We start from the raw sequence: 12,676 nt of genomic DNA, 5'->3' as shown, positions 1-12,676 counted from the left end.
TCTGAGCTCAGTGAGGTCACCCAGAGCCCTTTCCCCTGGACAGGTGGGGCAGGGGGGCTAGCTTGAAGAGCTAGAGGAAGATGGCAGAGTAAGAGTTGGTATAAACCAGCGCCTGCTTAACCAGACTTCCTAAGCTCCCCACCAGGCCCAGGCTGAGCCCCTTGCCCACACTAGAAGGATCCCAGCTGAGGTCCTCTCCCTGCACCCAGTGCTCTCCTCCTTGTTCTACCACTGGGGGAAGGGAGCAGCTCACCTGCTCTGGACCTTGCCAACCTGGCAGGCTGAGGCACAGGCAGTGCAGCCTAGGGTCCTGGTGGCTGTGAGCCTTCTACCCCTCCCTGAAGCGTGGGGCGGGGTTGCAGCCACTCACAGCTGCCCCTGGGCACCATGCATGGAGACACCGCTCTCCACCGAGCCACCGTCTGCCCAGGACCTGTGGGGATTGGGGTGGCCTTGGGCTCCCACTGGCCCCACTGAAGCCAGACTCGGCTTGGCTGGCCACCCGACTCCCGAGGGCTGCACATGCGCCACGGGCCTCATCGCCCTCATGAATTGCTGTGGTCCGGCCATCCCATCCCAGGAAGTGGCCGTCCCAATTGCCATGGCTCACTCCTTGGTGCAGTTGGGCCTGCCCAGCAAGCATGTAGGCAGGAGCGGGGCCTCTGAGGGGAAGGAGGAGGGATGCATGGGCCAGGGCAAAAGTGGGGAACTTGGCGGTGTAAACACAGCCTCCCAGCCCCCCACATCGTGCTGGCCCCTCGCGCTGCATTCCCGAACCCCTGGGTGCCCCTGCCCAACACTGTGCTCTCGGGCCTGGGGTGGGATTGAGGGACCTGGATCTGCGGCCAGAAGGCAGCCCTCACTGGCTTGGAATCACAGTGGTCGATCAGGGAGGGATGTGGGATGCCAAATTCCGCCTCTCTCTCTAAATCTCTCACTCTCTCTCTCTCTCTCTCTCTCTCTCGGAGTGGGCCCCGCATGTCTTGCCTTTGCCCCAGCCCCCGCCCGCCCCCAGGTCACACACGGGAGTGGGATCCCTGTCTCCGGTGGGCGGGCAAGGGCCTGGGCGAGGTGATCAGCACCGCTTGCCTTCGCCCCAGCCCCCGCCCACCCCCCGGTCGCACACGGGGCCTGGCGCTGTCCTACCCTGAGTGCAGTATACAAATTAGCCACCATTTTTTATTGGTGGTTAACCGCCATCTTAGTTGGCAGTTAATTTGCATATTGCCCTGAACAGCCAAGGGGAAGTGTAGTGAAGGTATGGTCAATTACCATGTTTGTCTATTATTAGATTAGACTAGAGGCCCGGTGCACAAAAATCTGTGTACTCGGGGCGGGAGGAGGGGGGTTAGGGGGGGTCCCTCAGCCCGGCCTGTGCTCTCTCACAGTCTGGGACCCCTCAGGGGATGACCACCTGCTGGCTTAGGCCTGCTCCCCAGGGGAATGGGCCTAAGATGGCAATCAGACATCCCTCTGGCAGCCCGGCAGCCCTCGGGGGATGTCTACTTGCCAGGGGGGAGCAGGCCTAAACTGCAGTTGGGCATCCTCTCCTTGTTTTCTTTCTTTTTTTTTATTCTGGGATTTATTTACCTTCTATGGCTGTCACTGGAACTGAGAGCCAGCTTTAGCTCTGAGGCTCGGCTCCACCTCTGAGACCTCGGCTGCAGAAAGCAGGTATCTGGGTTTGTTTGGTTTCTATAATTGAAACACTGTTGCAGCTCCAGCTCTGAGGCCCAGCTGGCTGAAAGCAGGTTTCTGGGGATTGTTTAGCTTCTATAATTGCAACATCATTTCTTAGACTGCAGCTCAGAGGCCAGCAGCAGCAGGCGGGGAACCTTGGCTTCCTCCATCACTGGAGCAAGCAAGCCTCCTGTTCGCTTCAGCTGCCTGGCTGCCAGCCGCCATCTTGGTTGGCAGTTAATTTGCATATCGCCCTGATTAGCCAATGGGAAGCGTGTCGGAGGTACGGTTAATTACCATGTTTGTCTATTATTCAATAGGATTGCCAGAGCTCTTCATTCCTGCCTGTAGTTTGTTCAGTCCTTTAAGATGTCGTTTCATTGTCTTTTGATCTCCACTGTTTGATGCAAAGCCAGCCATCATTCACCTTACTGTTCTCTTATGTCATGTGCCATCTTTGTGTGTCTGCTTTTAACTTTCCATTTGAAACTGGCTTTCAGCAGTTTAAATATGATGTGCCCAGGTGTACTGTTCTATGTATTTACTTGCTTGGGATTTACTGAGCTTCTGTGACACACATTGATTTTTTTTCTCCCAAATATGGAAAATTAGTAACCATTATTCTATAATTGAGATATAATTCATATACAATTCACTTAAAATTCACCATTTTAAGGAGTGCAATTCAGTGTTTTCAGTATACTTAAAAGGCTGTGCAACCATCACTATCTAACCACATATTTTCATCACTGCAGAAACCTTACATCTGTAAGCAGCCACTCCCCATTCTGCCCGCTCTCCAGGCCTTGAAAACCACTAATATACTTTCTCTATAGTTTTACATATTCTGAACATTTCATGTATAAATCATATAATATGCAGCCTTTGTGTCTGATTTCTTTCTCTTAAGTATGATGTTTCAAGGTTCATCTATGCTATAGTATATATCAGTACCTCACTCCTTTTCATGAACAAATTACATTCTGTTATATGAACACAGTTTTTACAGTTGATAAGCATTTGGGATGCTTCCACTTTTTGGCTACTATGACTAATGTTGCTACAAACATAATGTACCAGTTTTGGGGTAGACATGTTTTCAATTCCCTTGGGTACATAACTATTAGTGTAATTAGTGTGTCATACCACAAGTCTATGTTTAACCATTTGCAGAACTGCCAGACTGTTCTACAGAATTGATGCATCATTTTACTTTCCCAATAGTAACATAACATATGAGAGTACCAATTAGTCCACAACAACTGTCCAATTTTTAAATTATAGCTACTTAATGGGGGTGAAAAAGTAACTTAGTGGAGTCTTTTTAAAAATATTTTTTAACTGACTTTTCAGAGATAGGTAAAGACAGGATGAGAGAAAAACATCTATGTAAGAGCAAAGCATTGATTATCTGCCTCCTGCAAATGCCCCCTATTGGGGATCAAGCCCACAACCTGGGCATGTGCCCTGACTATGAATCGAACCAGCAACCTTTCAGTGTTTGGGACACCGCCTAACCAACAACCACACTGGCCAGGGCAACTGGAATGTTTCTTTGCTTTTCCCTAATGACTAATTATGCTGAACATCTTTTACTAGCCGTTTTATGTATCTTCTGTGGAGAAATGTCTATATAAATCCTTTACCCATTTTTAATTGGGTATTTACTTTTTTATTATTGAATTCAATGACTTTTTTGTGTTCAGGGATACTGGACGCTTATTAGACATGTGAGTTTGCAAATATTTTCTATTTTGCAGGTTGTATTTTCACTTCCTTTGAGGCATAAAAGTTTTTCATTTTGATGAAATCCAATATACCTACTTTTTGTTTGATTGCTTTGCCCTTTAAGTGTTATATAAGAAATCACTGCCTAATCAAAGATCAAAAAATTTACTCCTATTTTTTTTAACTTTAGCACTTTCATTCTTTTGCATGTGGATATCCAGTTGGCCCAGCACCATCTGTTGAAAAACTTTTCTTCCCCCCACTAAACTGTCTTACACCCATACAAAAAATTTACTGCCCATAAATGTGCTTATATCCGGAACTCACTTGTATTCTTAATCTATGTCTATCCCAGTTTTGGTTACTGTATCTTTGAACTAAGAAATGTAAGTCTAATCATTGTTTCTTGAAAATATTTTTTCTAACTCATTCCCTTTCCCCTCCTTCTAGGAGTCCAATTACATGTTATGTTAGACTGCTTGATATTAACCTAGGTCAGTGGTCGGCAAACTGGCCCCTTGAGTGTGGCTCTTCCACAAAATACCACGTGCGGGCGCGCATGTACAGTGCAATTGAAACTTCGTGGCCCATGCCACGGGGCCAAAGAGCTGCATGTGGCTCGCGAGCCGCGGTTTGCCAACCACTGACCTAGGTCAGTGGGACTCTGTCCCTCCCCAACCCCCATTTTCTTCTCTCAGCTCTTCACGTTAGATAATTTCACAAGACCTTTCTTGTGGCATCTCCAATTCACTGTTAAGCCCATCCAGTGAATTTTTCATTTCAGATGCTGTTCTTTTCAGTTCTACAATTTTGTGATCTTATTTTAAGTCACTCAGTTTTTAATAGTTGCTTTAATTCATTTTTGATCATTACAAATGTGGGTTATCTCAGGGCCAGTTTCTATTAGCAGCATTTCTTCCCCCTGATATGGTTCAAGTTTTCCTGCTTATTTGCATTCTAGTCATAGTTTATTGTATGCTGGGTATTGTGAATACAGTGTACAATTATACTATCTTTCTTGTTGAGCTTTGTTATACCTGGTGCCTCTCTGTGATCCTAAAAAGGTTTAATTTAGGCTATATTAGGGCAGATCTTGAGCAATCTTTATTCTATAATAGGAGTTGGCAAACTTTTTCTGTTTGCCAATGGTAAATGTATTAGATTTGTGAGCCATATAATGTCTAAACCAAGTGTTAAACTCTGTAATTATAGCCCAAAAGTAACTTCTAAAAGAATTTGCATGGATGGCTGAATTTCAATACAACTTTTATTTATGGTCACTAGAATTTATATTTTATATATCATAGTAGAAGCCCAGTGCACAAAATTCATGCACGGTAGGGTCCCTAGTGGCTGCCAGCTGGGGCCTCCCTTCCCCGCTGCCAACGGAGGCCTTCCTTTGTTCTGCGCTGCCCCCTGGAGGTCAGCACACATCATAGTGAGCGATCGAACTCCAGGTCAAACTCCCAAGGGAGTATGCATATCAGGCTTTTATATCTATGAAATTCTCATGTGTCACAAAGTATTATTTTTCTTTAAATCTTTATTGTTGAGATTATTACAGATGTCCCTCGCCCCCCCCATAGCTTCCCTCCAACCAGTTCCCACCCCACCCCAAGCCCTCACCACACTATTGTCTGTGTCCATTGGTACTGCATACATTCATATAAGATCTTTGTCTAATCTCATCCTGTACCCCACCACACCCCCTTCCCTCTGAGAATCGCCAGACTGCTCCATTTCCATGCCCCTGATTCTATTCCATTCACCAGTTTATTCTGTTCATCAGATATTTTATTCATTTGATTTTTAGATTCACTTGTTGATAGATATGTATCTGTTGTCACTTTGTTCTTCATAATTTTTTTCTTTACCTTTTTTTCTTCTTCCTCTTCTTAAAGAATACCCTTCAGCATTTCATATAATACTGGTTTGGTGGTGATGAACTCCTTTAGCTTTTTCTTGTATTTGAAGCTCTTTATTTGTCCTTCAATTCTAACTGATAGCTTTGCTGCACAGAGTAATCTTGGTTGTAGGTTCTTGCTATTCATCACTTTGAATATTTCTTGCTACTCCCTTCTGGCCTGCATAGCTTCTGTTAAGAAATCAGCTGACAGTCGTATGGGTACTCCCTTGCAGGTAACTATTTTTCTCTTGCTGCTTTTAAGATTCTCTCTTTGTCTTCTGCCCTTGGCATTTTAATTATGATGTGTCTTGGTGTGGTCCTCTTTGGATTCCTCTTGTTTGGGGTTCTCTGTGCTTCCTGGACTTGTAAGTCTATTTCTTTCACCAGGTAGGGGAAGTTTTCTGTCATTATTTCTCCAAACAGGCTTTCATTATCTTGTTCTCTCTCTTCTCCTGGCACTCCCATAGTTCAGATGCTGGTATGCTTGAAGTTGTCCCAGAGGCTCCTTACACTATCTTCATATTTTTGGGTTCTTTTTTCTTTTTGCTCTTCTGGTTATTTTTTACTTCCTTGTATTTCAAACCATTGACTTGATTCTTGGGATCCTCTAGTCTACTGTTGAATCCCTGTATATTATCAGTCAGTGTATGCTTAATTTCTGACTGGTCCTTTTCCATTTTTGTGGCATTCTCACCAAGACCCCTGAAGGTTTCACTAAGTTCCTCAGAGATTTCTAGAAGATTCTTGAGTAACCTTATAACTATGGTTTTGAACTCTATAGCCAATAGTTTGATTTCTTCCATTTTTTTCATTTGTGACATGTTTGTCTCTGCATTTTGGCTGTTTCCCTGTGTTTGTTTCTATGTATTGGGTAGCTGCTAAGTCTCCTTGAGTTGATAGAGTGGCCTTGTGTAGTAGGTGTCCTATAAGGCCCAATGGTTCAGCCTCCCCAATCACCTGAGGTGGAGTCTCTTCTTGGTGCACCCCTTTGTGTGCTGTGTGCACAGTCTTGTTGTAATTGAGCCTTGATTGCTGTTGGTGTCGCTGGGAGGAATTGACCTCCAGGACAATTGGCCGTGGGGACCAGCTGCGACTATAGTGGGAGAGCTGCTGTGCAGGAGATACCCTTATGGGGCAGGACTTGCTTCAGTGGGGCTTTGGTGCTCACTGAGTCTGCCCCTTGAGAGTGTCACTTATGGAAGTGAAGAGTTGTAATCTGGTATGATCTCACACTGACCACTGGGTACACTGGGTACACAGGGAGATGCAAAGTCGGCCACTACCTGGGGCCACTCAGCAGGAGCTACAGAGAGACCTGCAGATTCTTCCTCTTTGTGTCGGGTTTGGAAGTGCCCAGATGAGGCCCAGCTGTGAAGCAAGGCAGGCTGATGTTGGTGGTGGCCTTGGGCCTTTTATTGATAGTTCAGGGGCTCCCTGACCCAACTGCAGCTTGTTTGACAAGTTTTAGGCTGAGAAAGAACAGGCCATTGATATGCAAAAGCCGCTACACACAGCTTGGGTAGGTTGTAAATTGGGGAGGGCAGGATCTCAGAATCCCCAGGGCAGAGCAAACAAAAATGGCTGCCAGTCAGTCCTGCACCAGGGAGGTCCCAGCATGGGAACAATGACAGCTGCGAACACCTCCACCGGAAGAAAGCCGCCCTCATGTTCCTGCCCCGATGCCAGACAGTCCAGTTTCTCCCCATATGTGTCTGGGTCCCCGAGAGCCTCACCCGGCACTGGAGCTCAACGCAAGCTGGAGCTTGTAAATTCAGTTTGCGGTACCGGCCTTTTAAGGGGAGCAGCTGGTTTTCCAGCAGCCTCTGTGTCTCTCAGCCCCAACCCACACTAGTTTTTACACTCAGTAGTTTTTACTGCCTGTAGGACTTCTTTCCCCAGCTCTGGAACCTTGGGCTGGGGGTCTGGTGTGGGGCTAGGGCTCCCTGCTCCTCCAGGCGGCCTCTGCAGAGGCGATCTCCCTCCCAATTAAAAGGGTGGCACACCCGAGTGCTGGACCAGCCCGTTCTGCACTGCCACACCTCCTACCAGTCTCAATGTGCTCTCTTCTTTACTTCTCTAGTTGTAGTGCTTCCACTCAGCCAGCTTTCCCACAGTTCTGAATGATAGCTGGTCTATATTTTAGTTGTAATTTTGATGTGGTTGTGAGAGGCAGCAAGTACAGGCGTTTACCTATGCCGCCATCTTGGTTCCTTCTCTCTTTTTTCTTTTTTTAATAAAAACCATCCTTAGATCATAGGCCATACGAAACAGCCACTGGGCCAGATTTAGCACACGAACTATAATTTGCCAATACTACCCTGAAGTATGCTCCTTACTCCTACAACATGCCCTTTCTAGTGCCTCAAATAAATGCTCCGTATGTTAACTATGTGTCTCTCTACTGTGGATGAGCTGGGATACAACATCATGGGACTTGTCTCACTCTTAATCCCTTAACATACACTCTGTACTAGGCCGAGAGGAGTATCACCTATGCATGTGTAGCTCAGGTCTCTGCCCAGTACTCAAGGGTAACTCACACTTATACGTCTACTCCTACTTCTCTAATACTCTGTTTAGCAAGTTCTGGTTACTTCAGCAGCCCTGAAATCCAATCTCTCCATCCTTAGCTCAACAGAACCTCCTTGCTCTGCTTGAGTCCAACTCCCCATGACATATCAGGAAACTTTCCTGAAGTATAGATGGTCAGAATGTGGGGCTCACCTTGTTTGTTCTCTTTCTCTAATGTCCAGTGCCTGAAACTGTTCTACTTCATATATTTTGTCGAGTTCTATAACTATTTGTGGCTGGGGGGAGAATTCAATCCAGTTACTCTGTCATAGCTGAAAGAACATATTAACCTCAATAAATATTTGAAAAATAAATTAATGACTAAACAAATCATATTTCATAAAACTTTATGTGTGACTTTCCATTATCTATACATCCTGGAGTATGGGCAGGACCTGTGATTTGCATTTACCAAAAGAATGTGGCCTAGCTGGTTAGGCTCAGTGGATAGAGCGTTGGCCTGTGGACTGAAGGGTCCCAGGTTCAATTCCCATCAAGGGCACATGCCTGGGTTGTGGGCTTGATCCCCATTAGGGGGCATGCAGGAGGCAGCCGATCAATGATTCTCTCTCATCGTGGATGTTTCTATCTCTCTCCCTCTCTCCCTTCCTCTCTGAAATCAATAAAAAAATATTTTAAAAAAAAGAATGTGGCAAAGGTCATATATTACTCCTGTGATTAAGTCAAATTATTTAAAACTCCAGTCTTGCTTTAGCTCTAGAGGCTCTTTTTGTTGACTCAATGAAATAAGCTGAAATACAGGGAAAGTCTACATGGCAAGGAATTCAAGCAGCCTTTAGGAGTTGAGTGCAGCCTCTAGCTCACAGTGAACAAGAAGATTTGGCCCTCAGTCCTACAATCACAACAAAATGAATTCTGCCAAAACCTAAGAGAGCTTGGAAACAGATTCTCAAATCTCCAGGCAAGAAGGTAGCCCAGCCAACACCTTGATTGTAATCTTGTGAGATCCTCAGAAAAAGATCCAGGTAAGCCTGACCCAGAAAAATTGTGAGATAATGTTTGTTGCCTTAAGCTGCTACATGTGTGGTGATCTGTCACACAGCAATAGATAACTAAAATCACACGAGAGATACTATAAAACAGCCACCAATATTTAGAGCTAGGAAGTACAGCTATCAGAAGTGTGCCAAAGAACACTCAGACCTCTGTCATCAATGCACAGTGGAAGAAGCTGGGATATGGTAAATTACCTGAGAGATACAGTGGCTCTTGGCCTAGCAAGAAAGAACTAGTCTGCCGAAACCAGTTTGGCTCAGTGGATAGAGCGTCGGCCTGCGGACTGAAGGGTCCCAGGTTCGATTCCGGTCAAGGGCATGTACCTGGGTTGCGAGCACATCCCCAGTAGGGGATGTGCAGGAGGCAGCTGATCGATGTTTCTCTCTCATCGATATTTCTAACTCTCTATCTCTCTCCTTTCCTCTCTGTAAAAAATCAATGAAATATATTTTTTAAAAAAAAGAAAGAACTAGTCCATCAGAAAAGGGATGTGGTCAGTCCTACAAGTATACTTAAAGAACAAGTACCAACCAGGATCAGTGGTAGTACCTTCCCAAGCACTAAAAACCTAACCCAGCACTTTGAATGGATCTTTTTACACATGCATGACTTAACATGCATTGACCATTTGTAAAATATTTGTTTACCGAGTTAATGCAGATCTTCTCCGAATGTTGACATATTTCATTACATAAGATTTCTTAAAAATCAGATTTGTTAAAATGACTTTAAACCTCATCAAAAATTCTTTTAAGAATAAAACTGTCAAGCTCATGGTAGCAGATACATATTTTCCAAAATTCTACTTTTCACTTAAAAGTTCAAGTTTTGTCACTGGTAATAAATACTGTCAGTTGTTTTACTTGCAATGAGAGGCTCACTCTGTTTATTTTCATGAAACTGTCTGACAAATATCCAAGTCTAAAAAACCACAGTTCGTCTATAGTTACTCTTTTAAGTAAAAATTGCTGTTTCATAAAAAAAAAGTGGCTTGTTCAGCATGCAATTCAAATAAGGGCACAAGTGCTTTTCCTTAGGACAACACAATATTTGCCATACAGCAAAATGTTTTACGTGTACTTCCCATTTCATTTCACTAGAGATTAAAATGAAATGTACTGAAAAGTCAAGATTAACAATAATTAATAATTTGTAATGCTTCAGCCAGAACAGTCAGTGTGTGGTGGTGAAGAATACTAGTAGTTTGGTACACTGCTTTGCTTGGTGCTAAGGTGCCAACAGTTTTACCTAGCAACATTTCTGCAGATCAGTACAAATATAAGTACAGTGGAAAGAACAAACAGCATCTACATATTTATTATTAAAGAAACAGATTTGACCTCATTAATCCCTTGACAAGATTTTGGAAACTCCCATGGGTTCACAAATGCCCTTTAAGAACCATTACACTATACCAATCCTAACAATTCAAAACTTTCTCTATCATTCTTACAACACATTGCCTCATTCCATCAATGATTACAAAGGGCTTAGTATGTAGTGCCAGGTAGGTACCATAAAGTATCTGAGTGTCTTTGTGACATTCACGAATACATCCTAAGCTCTTAGAACAGTGCCTAGCTGACACACAACAAACTCTCAATATTTGTTGAATGAATAAGAGTAGCTATTATATATTTTAACAAATTCTAAAGTCTTTGAGAGTACATTACACACACACACACACACACACACACACACACACACTAATCACGAATTATTTTTCAACATATGGGAAATACTTGTTAGGAAATATGGGACTTATACTCTTACTGCATTTCAAGTAATTTAATCTTCACACCATTCTAAACTTTATTATATACAGACAGTCCTTGCTTTGCATGGTACCATGGAAAATGAAACACATGTATATCAGAAGCATGTTTTCATTCTGTATGATTCCATGGTAACTAAAATCTTTGGTAACATGGCATAGTACCATGCAAAGCACATTAGTGCAAACAATAGAGAAATAAATCCCAATGACTCACAAATTCAATTTCAATAAGATGGGGAGAAAAGCATTTTAGGAAGAAACGAGTAAGCCTCCTTTGGGCAATGACTTTGAATGTGCACCTTATGGGAAAAGAAATCAAACACCTAAATGACTTTTCAAACTCTTAACATGCCCCTCTCTCACTATCTATTTCCATTGCAGTATCAATGCTTAGTGATCAAATAATAGAGGTGGTTCAATCTTCAGAGGTGTTTGTGAATTGCTTGGGGGATGGGAGATGGAGAATCAGGATGGTTAGGGGAAAAGATGGACCAGTACTTGATAAAATATTGAGGTAAAATTAGGTTACAATAAATCTAGCCTGGTCTCTTTAAAATTACAGGAATTAATATTTCTCAAAACAGAATCAGTTCAATTCTTTAAACTTCAATGTCCTAACCCTTCCCTCAATTCAATCAAAAAGGCCTCAGAGTTACCCAGTTTTAAGTTTTCTCCTTCCTTACTCCCATGCCCACATGCACAATGAGAATTTTGCTCTTCCAATTTGAGATTTATTTTTTAATGAATATAAATATTCCAAAATATTATAAATTTTGAAGTGTATTTGGCTCCAACAAAGAATAGGTATTTATACATTAAATGTTTAAATGGTTCTGCCAACAGTTAGGAAGAAATTGAAAGTATTTTATAGATAAACACGAATGGCAGCTTAGCCATTAAAAAGTGCCATGGGGAAAGCAATAAACAACTTCGCTTTTTAAAAAATTCTATTCTAAGTCTACTTACTAAGAACAAGTGGGAAAAATGGGAAATGCTATTTAAACTATACCTTAAAATGTACTGTGATGTTCCAAGGAAGAGCTGAACTTGATGCAAGAAGATCAAATAGCAAACCAATTGGATAATGCCTAAAAATGAAAGAGTATATTTTAAGAAAGAATAAATATTTAAAATTATAACTACAACTCCAAAATAAATTTCCAGCACGTTTTAACATCAAGTATCAGGGGACTTTGACCACATCATCACAGGGAGGTGACATTTTATACTGTTACTTGCCTGTGCTAATATGGTATAATTTTCAGGCAGGAGGTGGTTTCTGTTCTAATCATTTCATTCCCCAGGGAAGCCTTAATGTACATAATGGGACTGTGCTAAAAGCATCTTTTATTAGCCAGGAGCACTATTATGTTACACTACAATAATACCTAATTATCATCCCAGTATTCATATTGGGCAACCTGTTTTATAAAGCTTATTTAAATATATTTTTGATTTTTAAAACAACTTAAAATTTTAGAAAATTTTGGGAATTAAAAAGAGCAGCTAAAAGAGCATGCAATTGCCTATTTTGTAGTGGTTATTAATATTATAGCATATAAATTTCCAGTCTTATATATACACATCTAAATATAGGTTAGGCTATAACCTACCGTATTTGCCGGCGTATAAGACGACTGGGCGTATAAGACGACCCCCTAACATTTCCACTCAAAATACAGAGTTTGTTATATACTCGCCGTATAAGACTACCCCCTCTTCCCCACACCTTCCACACACCAAATAAAAGGTAAAACAATATCAGATTTGATTTTAACATTTTAATTTATATTCAAATGCTTATGACATGCAGGAAAACTGTCACAAGGCTGTATGTAATCAAACATATACATAAAACAGTGCAAGTTTATTACCGGTAAACATACCGGTAATTCACTAAAGAAAACACACTCTATAGACTGGTACCGTAGATGCTTCTCAGGAACACAGGCAAGCAGCCCACAACCTAGAGGGACTGTCAATGATAGAAGAAAGAT

At 42.5% G+C, this 12,676-nt stretch overlaps 1 protein-coding gene across 3 annotated transcripts in view; it reads right to left on the bottom strand.

Moving 5' to 3' along the window:
* The window catches only part of ATG5 (autophagy related 5), a 171,994-nt gene that overhangs the window by 141,618 nt on the left and 17,700 nt on the right, over positions 1 to 12,676 (bottom strand). For all 3 annotated transcript variants that reach the window (XM_015572749.1, XM_006777214.2, XM_015572750.1), the window contains one exon: positions 11,689 to 11,767. In XM_015572749.1, coding sequence (XP_015428235.1) covers positions 11,689 to 11,767 — 79 coding nt within the window. The remainder of the gene's footprint in view (positions 1 to 11,688; positions 11,768 to 12,676) is intronic.

The sequence above is a fragment of the Myotis davidii genome, unplaced genomic scaffold, assembly GCF_000327345.1.
Source record: "Myotis davidii unplaced genomic scaffold, ASM32734v1 scaffold68, whole genome shotgun sequence".
NCBI lineage: Eukaryota > Metazoa > Chordata > Mammalia > Chiroptera > Vespertilionidae > Myotis > Myotis davidii.
This window is presented reverse-complemented; position numbering and strand designations above follow the sequence as displayed.